This window comes from Xenopus tropicalis, chromosome 1 (genome assembly GCF_000004195.4).
Source record: "Xenopus tropicalis strain Nigerian chromosome 1, UCB_Xtro_10.0, whole genome shotgun sequence".
NCBI lineage: Eukaryota > Metazoa > Chordata > Amphibia > Anura > Pipidae > Xenopus > Xenopus tropicalis.
In genome coordinates this window covers 85,285,467-85,307,470 of record NC_030677.2, presented here as the reverse complement: position 1 = coordinate 85,307,470, position 22,004 = coordinate 85,285,467, and the positions used below count along the sequence as shown (strand labels likewise).

Here is a 22,004-nt window from a genome sequence, read left to right as displayed (position 1 = left end):
AACCAAGGAAAAGCTCGCTATGTGGTACTCACCCATTCAATGGCCCTCTTGGCTGATTCTGAGCAGCTGTTGTTCCTGATAACCCTGCATTGCTTGCTATAGAAACATACGAGGACTGCTGCAACTGAAAAAGCACAATTTGAAGGAATAAAGAAAATGATCTGCAACAATAGAGCCAAAACCAAAAACCTTAATTTTAGAAATGTAGAACCACATACAATTTACTGTCTCATGCCCCATCAATCCAATGTGCATCTAGGTTAGTGTTTCTTAAAGTGTTATTTCACATTAGAATTTACATTTAGTATTATGTAGAACGTGGTATTCCAAGACCACATTCTTTATATTTGTAGTTTTTGAAGTGTTACTTTTTCTAAGGAATTTAACTGTAGTTTATTTGTGTAACTTACCTAATAAAAAAAAACAAATACAAGAGTATTGTAGAAATGATACCTATGTTGGCTAACAATAGGTATCATTTCTACAATACTCTTGTATGTGTTTTTTTTTTTTTTTTTGTGTAACTTGCCTAGAAACTTACATTACTTATTTAAGTGTTTGTGTACATGGGGGAAGACAAAACTTTTAAGGGGCCCAAATTTCTGATGGTGGCCCTTCATTCAATCAGCATTTTGCCCTCCTGCAACTCTGGATATTAGCTTCCCCTTTTCCAGCCCATGTACAACTTGATTGATTTGTACCAGTTCACAGGAGCAAACTAGAAGCCAGAGCTTTAGAATGGTAGGAGATGACAACATCCAAGAAGAACAGACAGTGCAAAGAGTGTTATACAACAGGAATTATATAATTAGAATTGATGGTAAATACATTTTCCCTTTAAAATAGGATAGAGTGCCATGGATTTGTTTGCAATTGGAAAAGAAAACAGTACAATTCATATAGCACTGGAAGCTAACTACAGTGTCCCAAATTCCTTTTCCTAAAGCCTATTTCCTGTATGGCAGCAAAAAGGCAAAATAAGTTTGCGACCAGACAAAAGGGCAAAATCTCTTAAGACTAGTTCTAGTGCAGAACATAATTTATGCCTACGTTTTTAATGGTTTCAGTTATTTGTTGTTACAATAAAAGTGGTAAAAATTTCCACTAAAAGCCCTCACTATTCTTTATAATGAACTGCTCCTTACCTCAAAACTAACAAAAGAAGTAGGTTAGAGTATGTTTATACAGAGCAGACTATATTAATTTCAAATACAGGTATGGGACCGGTTATCCAAAATGCTCAGGACCTGGGGTTTCTCAGATAAGGAGTCTTTTCGTAATAAGGATCTATACTTTGTCTACAAAAAATAAATAAACCCAACAGGATTGTTTAGCCTTCATATATCTTAGTTAGGGTCAAGGACTAGGTACTATCTTATTATTACAGAGAAAGTCATTTTCAAAAATGTCATTTGATTAAAATAGTGTCTATTGGACATGGCTTTTTGGGGGAAAAGGGGATTCCGGCTAATGGATTTCATACCTGTACTACTATTTTTTAAATTAAAAATACAAACAATGTCACTTGGTCCTCATTTTATTTTGGTGTTTATTAATCATCTACCTTCCGTCTAGTCTTCAAATTGGGGTAAAAAAAAACAAAAAAAAAAAAACCTACTGCTCTCTGAGGCTACTACTCAGTATCATTCCTGGAACATTAGCAAAGTATGTATAGATTATTTATCAGCTGACTACTCAGCAATTCCAAAGAGAACATATGTATCAACTAATGTATCAAATAACAATTTACAGTAAGTTTTCCCCTCCCAGAGCTACTCTAGGGTGACACAGGAAGGTAAAAAAAAAAATGAAACTAAGAAAAGGTAAAAAAAAATAAATTTATATATAGCACTTGAAAAAACTTTTCTGGTGTACTATCTAAAAACAATAGTAAAAAAAAGTGTTTGGAAGGTGAATAAAGTGATAGGGTGATAGGTGTAAGTAAATCACATACATTGTAACCCCCAAAATCAAGTATTTGTCTGACTACTGCATTTAAAACCATACTGGAACAACCTCACAGTACTGGGTTTGAAATGTGTTCCAGTATTGTCTTTGAAGAGCATGACAATAAATTTGGCTAAATGGTTGCCATTTAGGGTGTCAGTGTCCCCATGTGATAATTAAGGGAAAGGTTTATCATTGATCAACTTTTTACAATCAACTATAAAGGAAGAACCCAATAAAAGGACTGCAGCAGTCTAAAAGTTTGGTTCCTTATGGGCCTAAGTCTAAGGGGAAGATTCACCAAGACACGAACGCTCCGAGCGTATTCTTGCCGATTTTTTTGCTCGAAAAATTTTGGAAAGGCTCTGCCGCTGTTTACAATAGTCGTTACGAAAATTTTGTGACTTTCGGATCGCCAATACGATATTATCGTGAGTAATACGATTTTTTCGTAAGCATTTTCGGGATATTTGCAATCTTCAGAAATTTTCGTTTCCAATCCGAATTTTTCCATTCATGATTCGAATTCGTGTTTTGATAAATCTGCCCCTAAGTCACCATATAAATTGAACAATACATTACAGGATAATTGATTATAAAACTCAATTGACAGACAGTGTCTTAATTCCGTAACATTAATTTACTCACCTGAGTGACATACTGAGCAGGTAGGACAGCATAACCTACATTTCCAGTCCCTGGTGCAGAGGCTAACACAGTGCCTGCTGGAAGGTTCGTAAGGCTGGGCTGTATTTGTGCAAGTGGCGTAGCTGGCATAAGAAGCCGCTGCTGTGGCTGGCTTGTTGTGACAATCTGGGAAGCTGCATTTAATGGCTTGGGAACAACCTAAAAAGGTAATGAACTTGAATGCACATAACCATAAATAAACATACATACATTAATGTTAAACATGTGTCTAGGTTAAAGCAAAAACTCTTTAATAGTAAAAAGTTTTTTATGGGGGAAAAAAAGCTGAAATCAAAGATTATTCAAGCACAAAATAATAAAACAAACAATTTTCTGAATACTCACCATCTATCTGAATATGAAGTTTAGACTTACTTGTTTGACAGTCTGTGCTGGAATAATGGGAACAGACATCCTCACAGGCGTTGCATTAACAACCACTGGTTTAGCTTTAGTTATGAGAGAGAGAGAGAAATATAAATGAATGAAGCACTGCAAATAATAACCTATTTGTCAGCTACTGGATAAAATCTAAATTAAATAGTTGGCATAAAGGGGGAGTTAAGTTAGTTTTCTAGGTTCACACTATACAGTGGCTCCTATACCATTGTGTTTATTAAGCAAAAAATGGTTATTCCTTACTGTATACTGAGCACTGGTCAGATGCAGAAGGAAAGCTGGTGAAGTTTCTTAAAATTGTCCTTTATCATGCCCCCCAAGCAGGTTTATTGTGTAGAAAGCACTGATATGTAAATACACAGCTCTCTTACTGGTGACATAAAATAAAAAAAACACTTTAGGGTGACTTTGTGAATATTAGCACAAGAGCTCTGATAAATGTTAGCGTTAGAAAGAGCTGTACTGTGAAAAGCTTGACAAAGATTTAATAAAATTACACTAATACTGGATATTTAAAAAACTGCAGACAAACAAACAAGAGGGTTGGACATATCTAGTATACCGTATATACTTGAGTATAAGCTGAGTTTTTCAGCACCAAAAATGTGCTGAAAAACTAACCCTAGGCTTATATTTGAGTATATACAGTTGGTACTGAGAAACGAGTTTGATGTGTGAAGTGTTCTGAAGCCACCAGGGTACAGATGTTAGAAAAGCATTGTATGTATTGTAGGGTATACATGTCCTTTAAGCACCTCCTCTCCAGCATAAACAATGCTGCATAATGATGCATAAACTTGATCATTCTTTCTCACAATGGAAACTTTCCATACATTTTACCAGCATAACCGACCTTTGGACCCTTTCAAATTCAATAAAATCATGTAAAGCACTGGAAACCAAAACTGCACAGCATTTTCTTAGATGGGGCCTTAACAGTGCTTTTAAAGGGGAACAATAATGCACTCCCTCACAAATCTATACCCCTATTAATACAGCTCAAAACCTTGCTTGCTTTGTTATCCTCTCCATAATGGATTGGCAACACAGTGCCATTAACCCTTTCCCTACCAAGTGACTGCGCCCTAGGCAGGTGCCTACTTTGCCTACTCCTAGTTTGTGTGTTAAATACTGTATTTGTTTGTTGTTTATATTTCTGGAAAATTGCTCTGTATAAGGGGGTTGTGTGTTTATAGTTTTCTAGTTTGTGGGTTCCTGTAAGCTTTATTGTCTAACTTGATATGCTCATTTCAACTTACAGTGGATATAAAAAGTCTACACACCCCTGATAAAGCGTCAGGTTCCTGTTCTGTACAAACATGAGACAAAGATAAATCAGTTCAGAACTTTTTCCACCTTTAATTCGACCTATAAACTGTACCACTCAATTGAAAACCAAACTGAAATCTAAAATAATGTGGTTGCATAAGTGTGTACACCCTTAAACTAATACTTTGTTGAAGCACCTTTTGATTTTATTACAGCACAGTCTTTTTGAGTATGTCTATCAGCATGGCACATTTTGACTTTACAAGATTTGCCCACTCTTCTTTGCAGAAACACTCCAAATCTGTCAGATTGCGAGGGCATCTCCTGTGCACAGCCCTCTTCGGATCACCCCACAGATTTTCAATCGGATTCAGGTCTGGGCTCTGACTGAGCCATTCCAAAACTTTAATCTTCTTCCGGTGAATTGGGTCGTTGTCATGCTGAAAAATGTTCATGTTCAGCTTTGTAGCAGAAGCCTGAAGGTTTTGTGCCAATATTGACTGTTTTTTGGAACTGTTCATAATTCTCTCTATCTTAACTAAGGCCCCAGTTCTAGCTGAAGAAAAACAGCCCCAAAGCATGATGCTGCCACCACCATGCTTCACTGTGGGCATGGTGTTCTTTTGGTGATGTGCAGTATTGTTTTTGCGCCAAACATATTTTTTTTGAATTATGGCCAAAAAGTTCAACCTTGGTTTCATCAGACCATAACACCTTTTCCCACATGCTTTTGGGAGACTTCAGATGTGTTTTTGCAAAATGTAGCCTGGCTTGGATGTTTTTCTTCGTAAGAAAAGGCTTTCATCTTGCCCTCTACCCCATAGCCCAGACATATGAAGAATACGGGAGATTGTTGTCACATGTACCACACAGCCAGTACTTGCCAGATATTCCTGCAGCTCCTTTAATGTTGCTGTAGGCCTCTTGGTAGCCTCTCTGACCACTTTTCTTCTTGTCTTTTCATCAATTTTGGAGGGACGTCCAGTTCTTGGTAATGTCACTGTTGTGCCATATTTTCTCCACTTGATGATGACTGTCTCCACTGTGTTCCATGGTATATCTAATGCCTTTGAAACTCTTTTGTACCCTTCTCCTGACTGATATCTTTTAACAATGAGATCCCTCTGATGCTTTGGAAGCTCTCTGTGGACCATGGCTTTTGCTGTGGGATGCGACTAAAAAAATGTCAGGAAAGACCAACTAGAGCAGCTGAACCTTATTTGGGGTTAATCAGAGGAACTTTAAATGATGGTAGGTGAATGCGGACTCCTATTTAACATGATTTTGATGTGATTGCTTAATTCTGAACACAGCTACATCCCCAGTTAGAAGAGGGTGTGCACACTTATGCAACCACATTATTTTAGTTTTTTTGGTTTTCTTCCCTCCACCTAAAAGATTTCAGTTTGTTTTTCAATTGAGTGGTACAGTTTATAGGTCACATTAAAGGTGGAAAAAGTTCTGAAATGATTTATCTTTGTCTCATTTTTGTACAGCACAGAAACCTGACATTTTACCAGGGGTGTGTAGACGTTTTATATCCACTGTAGATAGCAAACTGGCCCTGCAGCTACACAATAGCCATTGCTTTCTCAGAAAGTATAACCCCATGTATTCAATGGCTAGTGCACATTGTTAAAAAATTAGGCACACATAATGTAAGCTGTATTTACATCTCTATGGCTTTTTCAAGGCTCACCTCCATACATGACCTTTTCATCGCTAAATTGCTTAACTTATTTGCAATAACTGAGACTTGGCCCCTACTGACACTGCCTCACCTGCTGCTCTGTCCTTTGGGGGGCTACACCTTACTCACACTCGCAGACCTGGAAACAGGGCAGAGGGTGGGGTAGGACTCCTTCTCTCCCCCCGCTATTCATTTAAAGTCCTTCCACCTCCTCGTTCTCTTTCATTTTCCTCATTTGAGGTTCACTCTATTAGGCTCTTCTCCCCTGCTTCGCTTCGCATTGCGGTCATATACCGACCTCCTGGACCGACCTCACAATTCTTTGACAACTTTTCTGCCTGGCTTCCTTACTTCCTTTCCTCTGACTTCCCATCCATTGTACTAGGTGACTTTAACATACCTGTTAACAATCCTAATGCCCCTGCTGCCTCTAAACTCCTTTCACTAACATCCTCCTTTGGGTTATCTCTGTGCTGACTCCCCCTCTCACTCTAATGGAAACTCCCTGGATCTTATATTTACAAAATGTTGTTCTACCTCCAACTTCACTAACTCCCCTTTCCCCCCTCTCTGATCACAATCTGCTCACATTTCAACTCTCGCTAACTCCCTCTACACCCTCTGATATCCCCCAAACATACACATACCGAGACCTGCAATCCCTAAACACGTCACATCTCTCTTCTTCCTTTGACTCTCTTTACTCTAACATCCTAACTGTCTCTTGTCCTAATCAGGCTACCTCTGTCTATTACAGCACACTCGCCGCTGCCCTTAATGAGCTTGCTCCTGCCAAGACAAAACGCATGAGGCCCAAACCACTCCAACCCTGGCACACTGCTCATACCAAATCCCTCCAAAAACAGTCACGTACACTTGAGCGCCGCTGGCGCAAATCAAGGTCAGAGTCAGATTTCTGCACCTACAAATCTGCTCTGCTCTCCTACAACACCACCCTCTGCCAAAGTAAACAAACCTACTTCACTGCACTTATTAAAGGAACAGTAACACTAAAAAATTAAAGCGCTTTAAAGTAATAAAAATATAATGCACTGTTGCCCTGCACTGGTAAAACTGGTGTGTTTGCTACAGTAACACTAGTATAGTTTATATAATAAACTGCTGTGTAGCCACGGGGGCAGCCATTCAAGCTGGAAAAAAGGAGAAAAGGCACAGGTTACATAGCAGATAACAGATAAGCTCTGTAGAATACAATAGTGTTTATCTGTTATCTGCAATGTGCCTGTGCCTTTTCTCCTTTGAATGGCTGCCTCCATGGCTACATAGCAACTCATTTATATAAATTATAGTAGACTTTCTGAATTAAACACACAACTTTTACCAGTGCAGGGCAGCAGCACATTATATTTTAGTTACTTTAATACACTTTCATTTTTTGGTGTTACTGTTCCTTTAACTCCCTCTCTAAAAAACCTGCACAACTCTTCTCTACCTTTAACTCTCTGCTGTCCCCTCCTCCGTGTGCTTCAGTCACTGCTCAAGCTATTGCAGAGCACTTTAAAAATAAAATTGACACCCTCCGAAGTGACATTGCACAACTTAATCCCCATAACCATTCCCCTCCCTCCCTACATGCTACCCAGTCTCTTCTTGGCTCCTTCTCCCCAGTGACTGAAGAGGAAGTCTCAAACTGTTGTCTTCCTCTCACCTTACTACCTGCCCGCTTGATCCCATTCCTACCAAACTTCTACATAATGCCAGCCCCTGTCTTATCAAAGCCTTAACTCAACTATTCAATCTCTCGCTCTCTACTGGAATCTTTCCCTCCCAACTGAAACATGCACTTGTAACCCCTATTCTGAAAAAACCCTCACTTGATCCCTCCAATCCTACTAACCTCCGACCTATCTCTCTGCTCCCATTCATCTCCAAACTGCTCGAGCGCCTAGTTTACAACTGACTGACCTCCTGGATCCCCTACAATCTGGTTTTAGACAACAACACTCCACCGAAACTGCTCTAACCCGACAAATGACCTCCTTTCGGCTAAAGCCAAAAAACACTATTCGCTACTAATACTTCTCGATCTCTCTGCTGCTTTTGACACTGTGGATCACCCTCTTCTCCTCCAGACTCTCCGCTCTCTTGGCATTCGTGACACTGCCTTATCCTGGTTTTCATCTTATCTCTCAGATCGATCCTTAAGTGTCTCTTACAATGGGGAATCATCTTCTTCCCTGCCTCTCTCTGTCGGGGTTCCTCAAGGCTCTGTCCTGGGCCCCTTACTATTTTCTCTCTATACCTCCTCAGTTGGCAAATTTATCAATTCTTTCGGCTTTCAGAACCACCTCTATGCTGACGATACTCAGATCTATCTTTCCTCTCCTGATCTCAACCCAGAGCTTCTAACTCGCGTCTCTTCCTGCCTGTCCGCTATCTCCACTTGGATGTCCCAACGTTACCTTAAACTAAACCTCTCTAAGACTGAACTGGTTCTCTTTCCCCCATCCAAGGCCCACATTGTTCCCGAGGTATCTATAACGGTTAACAATTCTACCATCACCCCATTTTCCCACGCCCGGTGCCTTGTGGTTATCCTTGATTCTGCCCTGTCCTTTACTCCTCATATCCAATCACTTATCAAATCAGGTCACTTTCACCTAAGAAATATCTCCAAAATACGATCATTTATCACCCAAGATGCTGCCAAAATTCTTATTCACTCTCTTATATCGCGCCTGGACTACTGTAACTCCCTATTAATTGGCCTTCCCCTTCAAAGACTGTCCCCTCTCCAGTCCATAATGAATATTGCTGCCAGGCACATACACCTCTCCAACTGCTCCTCCTCTGCCATGCCACTCTGCCAATCCTTGCACTGGCTTCCCCTACCATCCAGGATAAAATTCAAACTAATGACTCTCACATTTAAAGCAGTTAATAAGTCTGCCCCACCCTATATCTCTGAACTCATCTCTAGGTACCATCCAACCCGCTTGTTATGCTCCTCTACTGACCTGCTCCTCAACTCCTCTCTCATTCCCTCCTCACATGCTCACATTCAAGACTTTGCATGGGCTGCCCCCCTTCTCTGGAATTCGCTCCCATCAGACTTTCTCCCAATCTCTCTGCCTTCAAGAGATCTCTAAAAACACATTTATTTAGAGAAGCTTACCCTAATCTAGTTTAACAATACCCTGTGCCACACCTCTCACAACTCTGGTCATGCCCATTCCCACACCTTGTGTCTCAACCCTTTCTCCTTGTAGATTGTAAGCTCTTTTGGGCAGGGCCCTCTTCACCTCTTGTATCGGTTATTGATTGCTTTATAGGTTACTCTGTATGTCCAATGTATGAAACCCACTTATTGTACAGCGCTGCGGAATATGTTGGCGCTTTATAAATAAATGTTAATAATAATAATAATAATAATAATGTGGGCTTGCAAAAGATTGTTGTAAAAACATTGGTAAAATTAGCTTCCCCAATGCAAAAACCACCCTCCGCCTAGGTGTCTTTACCCACTTTGTATTCATTAGAATGTTTACTTATAATATGCTGTCACACAAAAAGCTAAGTTGGCAGGCGAAAAAATTCATATGGACTATTTTCATCTGGGGTCTGTACATTTCACATATTTTGATATAGCTATGCATATTGGGCATCCAACTGTTCAGTAAACCTCTGGCATTTAAATTTAGGGCGATTGTCATTGTATTTAAGAAATTCTGCAAGAAAAATGGCAAATTGCAATTTTTTTAGGTGATTTTCAGAAATGCCATCAAAGCGGTTAGCTTTGCAGTTTCGGGTAAAAATAAATATTTACCCATTTTGGATTTGTCTGCATGTGTCCTTTCCAAAAATATATGGTTTCCAGGTGTCACCTGCCAACTTTAGGAAAGCTTTGCAGCTTGGTACTTTAAAATGTCTACACGTCTTTTTACTCCAGACTTTGGGCAATATGTACTTTCAGAAAATATATAGTTTTCTGGGGTAAGCATACTTTTTTGTAGCTTTAGTCCAGATAAAATTATGCAAATGTGTTGATTTTGCAGTAGCTAAAATTACAGAAATTATAGATAATATGGGGTATCCTCACCTTGGACCCTCCAAAAGCCACATACTTTCGTAAACCTATGCACACTGGGCATCAAACTGTTTAGTGAACCCCTGGCATTCATATTAAGGATGATTTGTCCAGTTATCTTATGAACTGTGCGAGATCAGATGCTATGGACAGCTAATCGGCCCGTGTATGGGCACTACAGACGGGCCTGCCCGACCGATATCTGTCCTGAAATCGGATCAGGGACCGCATCGGCTCGTCCGACTTTGCCTATACCCGCCATAATAATTTGATCGTTTGGCCCCAGGGCCAAACGATCGAATCAGCCTGGATTCTCCCGATATCGCCCACCCGTAGGTGATGTCGCCAAGCAAGCAGATCTGAAGGTGTATGGGCACCTTAAGTCATTAATAAACAAATAAAAGTGGAGCCAATATAGAACCCTGTGTAATCCTACTCCAAACAAAGAATGTACCACTGACAACCAAGCCCTGTGTTCACAATCAATTTCCTATCCGTGTACAAACACTACTACAAATAAGAGATTTTAGTTTAGATAGCAGATTGTTTATGCTGCACTGTATCAAACGTTTTGGCAAAATCCAAATAGATCACATCTACTGCAATCCCATTGTCCAACTTCATCATAAAAACAATTAAATTTACCTGAGAAGTAAATTATCAGTGTTTGCAGATGACACAAAGCTCTGCAGCCCAATCAATTCTACCGAGAATGTGGCATCCTTGCAGCAGGATCTTGAAAAACTAGCAATCTGGAAGGCTAAGTGGCAGATGAGATTTAATGTGGATAAATGCACCTGGGATCTAATCTCCCCGAAATACCATCCCACCGGCGAGTATGTAAATCGCCGGTGGGATGGCATACGCGGCCTCTCAAGGCAACTTCCGCGATTTCGGGGAAATCGCGGCGCCGCGTATGCCATCCCACCGGTCATTTACATTTTCGTCGGTGGGATGGCATTTCGGGAAGATTAGTCGCCCGCGACAATGGAACTATTGAAAGAGTTAAGAGTGATGCAATTATTTAGTGCGATATCCTGTCTGCCATAAGCATGCAGATGCCACACACCTTGCTGTAGAGGTTGCGTGCTGGTGCTTTGGATCTGGCTGGACGGTGTTGTGTTGCTGGCTGTAGATGCTGTGACAAGCCGGACATAGTGAAATTTACTTCCAGGAACCTGGATCTGCTGAACATTTGGGGCAGCAGCAAGAGGAATTATGGTCTTAAACTGAGGTGTGTTGATGCCGCCAACAGATGATTTTACACCCTGAAGGTCAAACACAGAAAGAAGAATTTCAGAGTTGTATATAGCATTAATATTTTTGCAAATACACAACATCAGCTCTAATAAATAACATTCATATTAAACACATGTATACCCCAATTTCAACTTACAGGTTATATTTTAAAGCAGTCATTTTTACAATTTTGATGTACTGTATATACTCCAGTATAAGCCTAGTTTTTCAGCACCCAAAATGTGCTAAAAAAAAAAAAGTCACCCTCGGCTTATACTTGAGTCGGGTACCATGGGTCCCTCGAGACTAGTACCCTCTGTCCTTTGTGTGCAAATTAGGTCACCCCCAACCAGACCCTCCAGTGCCCTGGACATTGCACTTTATATTCTATATAAACTATATATAGTTTTGAAGGATTTTAACACTTTGGGGCTGATTTACTAACCCACGAATCCGACCCGAATTGGAAAAGTTCCGACTTGAAAACGAACATTTTGCGACTGTTTCGTATGTTTTGCGATTTTTTCGGATTCTTTACGAATTTTTCGTTACCAATACGATTTTTGCGTAAAAACGCGAGTTTTTCGTATCCATTGCGAAAGTTGCGTAAAAAGTTGCGCTTTTTTCGTAGCGTTAAAACTTAAAAGGTGCAAAGTTTCGCGTAAGTTTTAACGCTACGAAAAAAGCGCAACTTTTTGCGCAAGTTTTAACGCTACGAAAAATCGCCAGATTTTACGCAACTTTCGTAATGGCTACGAAAAACTTGCGTTTTTACGCAAAAATCGTATTGGTAACGAAAAATTCGTAAAGAATCCGAAAAAATACGAAAAAATCGCAAAATACCGATCATTACGAAAAAAACGCAATCGGACTCATTTCGACCCGTTCGTGGGTAAGTAAATCAGCCCCTTTGTGTTTTAGCTTGGTTGCTGATTGAGCTAAGGGGGTAGTACTCTTTATGGTATCAATGTTGATACTATATTGTTTTTGTTGACCCTCTTCTCCACTTACAGAGCTAGTTTACTGTTTTTCTTTGAAATAAATATTTAAAAGCATATACCCCACTGATGCCTCATTTAATGTAATTTTATTGGTATTTATTTTGTATTATTGAAACTTAGCAGTAGTTGCTGCATTTCCCACCTTAGGCTCGAGTCAATAAGGAGAGGTTTTCTTAGGTAAAATTAGGTACCTCTGCTTATACTTGAGTATATACATATACAGTAACTAGCAGAATTAAGTCTAAAAACAAGTGAACCTTTCTGAGTTTTCTTGAAAACATTTTACCACTCGTCCAAGTGACTTCTTCAGTTCAACAGAGTGGTAGGGAATTCCCTGGCATTCAAACCCTTGAGGGGTACAGTTAGCACAGTCACAGACATCCAATCACAATGGTTCCACTGAACTTATTCAGTGTTGCAGGCCCCCTCTTCTGGTCAGGGATGGTTTTTCCTGTCTGGCATAAATGGCCTCTTTCACACCTTTTTCAAACCATCTGTCTTCTTGGTCCAAAATAAGCACGTCACTATCCTCAAAGAGTGTCATTTTTCCTTGAGATGTAGATAGACTGCCGAGTCTTGTCCTGAGGAGTTAGCCCTCTTATGTTGGGCCATTCTCTTCCAGAGAGGTTGTATTGTCTCCCCATTGTATCAGAGCACTCTTCACTACAATGGACAGAATAGACCACATTACTTTTCATGTTCTTTGGTGTTGTGTCTTTAGGGTGCACTAACTTCTGTCTCAGGGTGTTGCCGAGTTTGGAAAAAAAAAAAGTGGTGTAACATTCAAGAAACTCAGAAATGTCCAGTTGTTTTAGATTTAATTCTACACAATACGGTATATCATGACCTGGATGAATAAAGGTCCCCATACACGGGCCGACTATAGCTGCCGATATCGGGCCCCCACTGTAGGTGGGGATATCGGGGGAAGATCCGCTCGCTTGGCGACATCGCCAAGCGAGCGGATCTGCTCGTGTATGGCCACCTTTAGAATCTTCATACACAATTTTTAAGGATTATCCGGAGCCTCTTGGTGCAGACTATTTTTCTCATTGTCTCCTTATTCTTAAAAAGACTATCACACAAGAGCCAATATCCATATTCTCAAGCAGTGGGTTTAAAGCACCTGCTGTAGTACTATGGTTGGATAGGAGTTGCTTCTATTACATTAGGTCCCAAGCCCAGGGGCTTGTTGGAATCAGTAAGTACATATGATTAATATTAATTATACCAATCTGCTGTTTTCTACGAGATGACTTGTGCCAGAGAATTGTGTTTCAATGTGGTACAATGGAAGGTATATAGCTGTTTTTTTTTTTTTATGCTGACTTTTATTAGAGGGGAGCTCCAGGTTGTTAAGTACATTACCACATATGTAGGAAAAGTGATTTTCTTTAGCCATAATACAGGTCTGCTTGTTCTACTACTGCACATAGTGGTCGGTAATAGCATGCTTTAAAGGAGACATATTGGATAAATAGGGAAAAACGCCTATTTTGTAGGCAATTATGAATAATATACGGTGCTGGTTTCCCTTTGGGCTAAAAATGAATCCTCTCTGTAACAATGGCCCCTTTACTGGAGCTCCCTATAGATCTTCTCACTTCTCAGTCAAGTGTGAAATGAAGAGTGGGCGTGTCCTAACGGTCCCTGCCAGAAGCACAGTAGGAGGGGGAGAGCCAATCACAGCCCTGCAGTCACACAAGCAAAGACAGGCTTCAGTTCCCTATCAGGTCAGCCTAGCTGCTGATTGGTTCCTATCCTACAGTGCAGTGTATTGAGAGCCGCCGGCTCCCCAGCTCATCCAGAGAATTCAGCAAGCAGGAAGTGGAACAGATGGGCGGGGCTAGTGGGGTTTTGGTGGAATTTCTCAATAAATCAGTTAGAAACACAACTTTTTTAAGCTCATTCCTTCTATATCTAGAGGAGTATAATTCACTGGTACATTCATCATTTATATAGGATATGTCTCCTTTAAAACTAGTTTAGATGGCATTTTGTTTGGTTCATTTCTGAGCCTAATCTGGGGTTACAACAATAGTTTTTAATAGCTTTCCGATACATCTTGATATATTCAGGCACCTTCTTTCTTTCCTCTTACACAGTTTTGCATATTTACTACTAAACTCATGGGAGATTAAAAGGAGTTATAAAGTATACAACTCTCATGAGTGTAGCCCATGATTAAGTGCCCAATGAACGGACATGTAAGCTAAGTTACATCTTATGTTTACATAAAATAACGTTTGGATCTGTGAGTGCCTGCCATTTCCCCATGGTATAACAACTCTCTTCAATCTGCAGGTCTAGGGCAAGTGCACCTAGACCCCATGTCAGTACTGGTGAGCTGCTTGGCCTTCCAATAGTCCTCTATATATACAAAAACACATAGGACTAAGCAGGCACTTTTTAACTTGCACATTTAATTTTTTTTAATCTCTATCTATAATTTTCAAGTCAACAATTGTATAAGTGGTAACATATTTATATCACACAGCTGTGTCATCTTATTGCAGTATATATGAACCTTGGTACTCACTGAGGAGAACAAAATACAAGAACTTCAGTACAACTTTGACCGTTTTTCTAGAGAAAATGTAAATCAAACCAACAAAAAAGGAACAGAAAATTTAAAATAAAAAATGAAAGTTACCTCCGTTGAAAATCATAACTGTTCAGTGGTTTACTTTCCTGGACCATATAAAGTATCCATTAGAGAGAATATAATGAAAAGAATGGGGACAAGTTACCATATAAAAGGGAGATGTCCAGACTAAATTAGAACCTTATGTATTTGGTTGAGCAAGTTGCTGCATAAAGGCTTGCGATACTTTATACTCGAACCATGGTTGCCAGATTGCTGTGTGTTTTTCCCTTTACCTTCTAGCATAGCAGTAAGAAAATGCATTTCTGCAATTTAATTTACCTTGTTAATGACAAGGTAGGGGAAATCCAGTTCAAGGCTATAACCCAATGGACCACAGCCCATACTTGTGTCAACAAAGTCATTGCAAGTTTGGGGAGGCCTGGATAAGGGACATTTAGTAAGTCGTATTCTGGTCGCAATGTTAAAGTGGACCTGTCACCCAGACATAAAAAGCTGTATAATAAAAGCCCTTTTCAAATTAAATGTGTAACCCAAAGTAATTTTTTATTAACATATCCATACCCATTACATAAGCATTTAAAAGTCCCAGCTGTCAATCATATATTGACTGACCCGCCTCTATGCCTTAGGCATAGGGGTGGGGCAGACAGTTACTTTCACTTTCAATTCAGAACTCCTTAGATGTCACTGCACTCTTCACATTCCCCCTCCCTCCTCACCATCTCATTGTCTAACCCAGGGGTCGGGAACCTTTTTGTCTGAGAGAGCCATAAACACCACATATTTTAAAATGTAATTTCGTGAGAGCCATACAATATGTTTGGCTGTGGGGCAAGGTAGGGTGGGTGCCAAGGATGCCGGATGCAATGCGGAGGAGGGCGTGGCCTGCGCTTGGCAGATAGAAGACGCGTTTTAAGGCTTAGAACACGTGTTCTATCCGCTGGGCACAGAGGCAAGGTAGGGTGGGTGCCAAGGATGCCGGATGCGATGCGGAGAAGGGCGTAGCCTGCGCTCGGCGGATAGAAGACGTGTTCTAAGGCATAGAACACGTCATCTATCCGCCAAGTGCAGGCCACGCCCCCCCCATTTTTTTTTTTTAATTAAAGATTTGGCAGAGAGCCAGATGCAGCCATCAAAAGAGCCACATCTGGCTCCCGAGCTATAGGTTCCCTACCCCTGGTCTAACCAGTGCATGGATATTGGTATCAGGTCCCCCCATACTGGCACAGAAACACGATTTTAGCAGGATGCACAGCTTGCCTTAATACCAGTGTCCACAAAATGGAGCCTGTCTGTTTTCTGCAATTGTGAATTCCAGTGCTAAAGGAAACATGTTTAAAATAATTTATATAGTGTAACTGACATTTATTTTGCTTGACAAAGACAATAGAAAACAATTTGTAATTATTTCTTAGGGTGACAGGTCCGCTTTAAAGTCATCTGGACTAAATCATGCCAGAAACTTCCTACTAACAGACAGGACTGCCAAGAATATTTGTAATCTCTAATGGTTATGTCCCACAGGGAGATTAGACACCCACACTAAAACGGTTGCCGCGGGCAACTAATCTCCCCAAAAAGCCTTTCCACAAGCAATAAAGGCATTTGCCAATGAAAAGGCCTACACATAGCTTTGGTTTTCTGAAGTTGCAGGCAACTTTGAGCAGCTTCAGAAACCTTGAAAGTACCTTATATGCAATACTATGACATATAAATGTAGTCAATATGGGAGCAAGATTGATGTACTGGAGAGTACTCAATTAAATTATTGTTTAGCTGAGTAAAATACAAATATCTCCAGATCCCTATCAGGGCAGTAGCTAAAAGAAAGTGCTCCATAAATTTAGGGGAAGCAGCAAAGGAGCCAACTACAGGGCCTCTTGGGTCAAACTTGGGTGTAATTACCAAATTAAAATCACCTAGTAAAACAATTGCCCCTTATGCATACTGTTGTAGTAATGTAAATATCATAGTATAAAAAGCAAGTAACCTCAAGAAGGGTGCATATATATATATCTGTAATCCAAGTAAGGTGCTTTGCAACAATATGTATAGACTTTCTGGGTCTAGAATATTTTTGTGGGGTGTGAAAGCTACGTGGAGACAGAAGCAATTGTTACCACTTTCTTTATATGTTGTTGCATAGATCTGAGCATAAGATTTATGCATATAAGTAGAGGTGCCTTATTGCTGCCAGTGCATTTCTCATAATCCTATTATAACAAACTTATGGCATAAGCACCAGTGAGCAGATAGTTTCTTCTTAGTGGGGAAATGTAGTCCCTTTACGTTATACAGGAATGGGACCCGTCATCTAGAATGCTTGGAACCTGGGGTTTTCCGTAATTTGAATATCTATACCATGAGTCTAATAAAAAATGATTTAAACATTAAATAAACCCAATAGGATTATTTTACCTCCAATAAGGATTCATTATAATTTCGTTGGGATCAAGTACAAGGTACTGTTTTATTATTACAGAGAAAAAAGGGAATCATTTTTAAAAATGTGAATTATTTGCTTACAATGGAGTCTATGGGAGATGGCCTTCCCCTAATTCAGAGCTTTCTGGATAATGTGTTTACAGATAATGGGTCCTACACCTGTACATTGCAACATGCCTTCTAGGGCTGGGCGATATACCGTTTAATACCGAATACCGGTATTTTTTTTTTTTTTAAACTATATTCATTTTTCAGATACCGCAATACCGGGGTGTCAGGGTACTCACGCGTGTGGCCCCGTCTCGCGCGTCCCATTGTCCGCAGGATGGTGCGCGTGCATCAAAACGCACGTACATGTCAAAGCGTGCACGTCCGTGACGCGCTGACGGCGCCGGTTCTGCGCATGCGTGGGGGGTATTTAAAGCTATCAAACACCTCCTCCTGTGCTATGTTGTCTGCGGCCTTGCCTGGGAAACTAAGCCTGCCTGATTTACCTTACGACTTTCTGTTGCCGATCCTTCGCTTGCCTGACTCTGATTTTCAATACTGCAGTAATTATTCTCTAATTTATTAGGAAATGGGGTTAACACCTAATCATGCATGGAAAAAAAAAATACCGTCAAATACCGTGACACCGATATAATTTTGAAAAATACCGTAATATAAATTTTTGGTCATACCGCCCAGCTCTAATGCCTTCTATGTCCTAATATCAGAGAACTAATTTCAAATTCAAAAGACACATGGGGTCAAGGCACACCTATTATAAAACCATAAAATATATCCTATATAATCAGTATATTTAAAAGAAATGTTTAAATACAGAAAAAGAAAAGAAAGAAAATATTAAAAACTGTTCACACCTTATTACCCGTTCTTAGATACTACTGGGCTTAAATACACTGCTAAAAAAAAATAAAGGGAACACAAAAATAAGACATCCTAGATCTGAATGAAAGAAATATTCTTATTAAATACTTAATTCTTTACATAGTTGAATGTGCCGACAACAAAATCACACAAAAATTATCAATGGAAATCAAATTTATCAACCCATGGAGGTCTGGATATGGAGTCACGCTCAAAATTAAAGTAGAAAAAAAAACACTACAGGTTTTCAGCTTTGATGTAATGTCCTTAAACAAGTCAAAATGAGGCTCAGTAGTGTGTGTGGCCTCCACGTGCCTATATGACCTCCCTACAACGCTTGGGCATGCTCCTGATGAGGTGGCAGATGGTCTCCTGAGGGATCTCCTCCCAGACCTGGACTAAAGCATCCACCAACTCCTGGACAGTCTGTGGTGCAACGTGGTGTTAGTGGATGGAGTGAGACATGATGTCCCAGATGTGCTCAATTGGATTCAGGTCTGGGGAATGAGCGGGCCAGTCCATAGCATCAATGCCTTCGTCTTGCAGGAACTGCTGATACACTCCAGCCACATGAGGTCTAGCATTGTCTTGCATTAGGAGGAACCCAGGGCCAACCACACCAGCATATGGTCTCACAAGGGGTCTGAGGATCTCATCTCGGCAACTAATGGCAGTCAGGCTACCTCTGGTGAGCACATGGAGGGCTGTGCGGCCCCCCAAAGAAATGCCACCCCACACCATTTCTGACCCACTGCCAAACCTGTCATGCTGGAGGATGTTGCAAGCAGCAGAACGTTCTCCACGGCATCTCCAGACTGTGTCACGTCTGTCACATGTGCTCAGTGTGAACCTGCTTTCATCAGTGAAGAGCACAGGGCGCCAGTGGCGAATTTGCCAATCTTGGTGTTCTCTGGCAAACGCCAAATGTCCTGCACGGTGTTGGGCTGTAAGCACAACCCCCACCTGTGGATGTTGGGCCCTCATACCACCCTCATGGAGTCTGTTTCTGACCATTTGAGCAGACACATGCACATTTGTGGCCCGCTGGAGGTCATTTTGCAGGGCTCTGGCAGTGCTCCTCCTGTTCCTCGTTGCACAAAGGCGGTCCTGCTGCTGGGTTGTTGCCCTCCTACGGCCTCCTCCACGTCTCCTGATGTACTGGCTTTCTCCTGGTAGCGCCTCCATGCTCTGGACACTATGCTGACAGACACAGCAAACCTTCTTGCCACAGCTCGCATTGATGTGTCATACTGGATGAGCTGCACTACCTGAGCCATTTGTGTGGGTTGTAGACTCCGTCTCATGCTACCAATAGAGTGAAAGCACCGCCAGCATTCAAAAGTGACCAAAACATCAGCTAGAAAGCATAGGAACTGAGAAGTGGTCTGTGGTCACCACCTGCAGAACCACTCCTTTATTGGGGATGTCTTGCTAATTGCCTATAATTTCCACCTGTTGTCTATTCCATTTGCACAACAGCATGTGAAATTGATTGTCAATCAGTGTTGCTACCTAAGGCTGATGCCACACGTGGCGTTTTTACGCTGCGTATTTTCTAATTCTCTCGGCGGCTGAAAAACGCCTGATATCATCATCCATAGAAATAACTTGAAAAGACGCAAAGCAAACCACACAAAGCGTAAATACGCTAGAAAACGCCTTAGCACAGATTTTTCAAGCGTAGGCTGAAATACGCCAGTACTTGCAAAGCAAGCTATTCCTATGTATACGCAAAGGCAGCTGCCAGACCTAGCGGAAATATGCAGCGTTTTTTGCTATTTCACACAATTAGCACCATGGCAACGGGATTTGCTTACGTCACCAGTTCTAGGCTGAAAAACGCCACGTGTGGCTTGTGCAGCGTTTTTAGGCTGAGAAAAAACACAGCGTAAAAACGCCACGTGTGGCATCAGCCTAAGTGGACATTTGATTGCACAGAAGTGTGATTGATTTGGAGTTACATTGTGTTGTTTAAGTGTTCTCTTTATTTTTTTGAGCAGTGTATTTCTTAGGGATTGCTGTTACGATATGATTTCTATTGAGCTTTCTTAATTGCTACTAATGTAGCATTTCAATGTTTCAATAATCCCGTGTATCTATATTGCTGGGATCGCTGTGCAGACTCAGCCAATCTATGTAACTAATTGCCAACTAGAGGATTCTACTGAGCTTGGTTATTTCATAAGTGTTACTGTTGCAATGGACTTCTACTGGGCTTTCTTAATAGTTGTTACTAATGTAACGTTTCAATGTTGCAATAATCCTGTGTATCTATATGGCTGAAATCGGTGTACAGACTCAGCCGATTTACGTAAATTTATCTAAGGCACACCTGCTGCTAGTTGTCATTAGGGGCTAGTTCTATAGCTGCATATGCTTTTCAATTATCAAGCATTGGTTTCCCAATATTCTAAGAAGGATGGACCGCAACTCATACGGTAAGTATATTTATTTGCTTTTTCTTTCTTACAGCATATTGTGAGATTGGTAAGTATTAATAATATCTCACTTATTTCCACAGAGGCATTTAACCACAACAAATATACAAATCTTTAAAGGATAACAATAATTCCAATATACGTAAATAAAATATTTATTATGTACAAAGATCTTGTGTCTCGTGGTTTATTAGATGTATCTGATAACACATACACTCTGTGAGTTGTAGATTGTATATTTAGACATGAGAGACTATGTCCTTCAAGAATATACACACAGGGAGAGGGAAACTATCATTTTACTGTTAATTAGTTACTACGATTTTTATGGGATGTTTTGAACTTGCAGTTCAAATGACTAATCACCTCAGAAACTTCGGGCAATCAAATCCCGGATTAACAGCAAGTGTAACACCCAGGCCTGAAGTGGCTATCTCAACGCAAAGTGCCACCGGGTACTTACTGCCACCTTTACAGCCTGTCCGATGCTAAATTGCCAATTCTAACTAATTTACACTTGTTTGCCTATGTTAGGCATTCCGGTATTAATTTCACCAACTAATTTCTACTGTACTTAGTTACCTACGTTCGATACCTATTATTTCAAATTCATTTCTGTTTATATAATACAGAGTTAGACGCTACTGCAGATTTGAGTTCAGTGTGAAACATGTCAGTGAGCTTAGAAAACAGATTGTCCAAACCTGTATCCAAATATTTCTCTTGCAGACAAATCACATTTGGATCAGTAGAACTATGTTCCGGACTGATAGGAGAGAATATAAGAAAATGGATTGCCACATGTCAATCAAATTTTTGTCAGACTGCTAAATCAAATATCACATACAGGTTTCAAGCAAATATTGCTCTCTTCCAAACAACTCAACACAAAAACATGACTTACCTTACTAGGAGATTTCAGTGGTGATATAGCAATTTTGTTTGTAGTTTTAGCTGAGGGTGTACCAATCACTCCAATATCAGCAATGTTTAATGCTTTGGGTGGTGTTCCAGGATTAGTTTGTGAGAGGGCTGGACCTGTAAACAGAAAAGGCAACACAGGAAAATATAAATAACAGCAAGCTGAATAAGTACAATCCCTTCACAAGGAAATCTCTGCCCATGTTGTGTCTCCTCTTATATGCAGAAAGGTTAGAAAGTTGAGTCCTTGAAATAACCTAGATAAACAGTAAGACGCTGTCCATTATTAAAAGCCACATTTACAAACCACTAAATAGGACATTACTGAATTAGACAGCCACAAAAGTGGCCAGGTTAAGTTTGTTTATGTTGGATAGGACGCACTTAAGGAAGTAATGTGATGAAGGCATGCCTTGCATATTAGAATTAAAGGGGATGTTCA

At 40.4% G+C, this 22,004-nt stretch overlaps 1 protein-coding gene across 8 annotated transcripts in view; it reads right to left on the bottom strand.

The window, feature by feature from the left end:
• The window catches only part of lin54 (lin-54 DREAM MuvB core complex component), a 65,738-nt gene that overhangs the window by 20,565 nt on the left and 23,169 nt on the right, over positions 1 to 22,004 (bottom strand). For all 8 annotated transcript variants that reach the window (XM_031901839.1, XM_012965571.3, XM_012965561.3 and 5 more), the window contains 5 exon segments: positions 21,546 to 21,679; positions 11,110 to 11,308; positions 3,010 to 3,083; positions 2,596 to 2,793; positions 33 to 124 (listed from right to left, as the gene is read on the bottom strand). In XM_031901839.1, the coding sequence (XP_031757699.1) occupies positions 33 to 124; positions 2,596 to 2,793; positions 3,010 to 3,083; positions 11,110 to 11,308; positions 21,546 to 21,679 (697 nt within the window).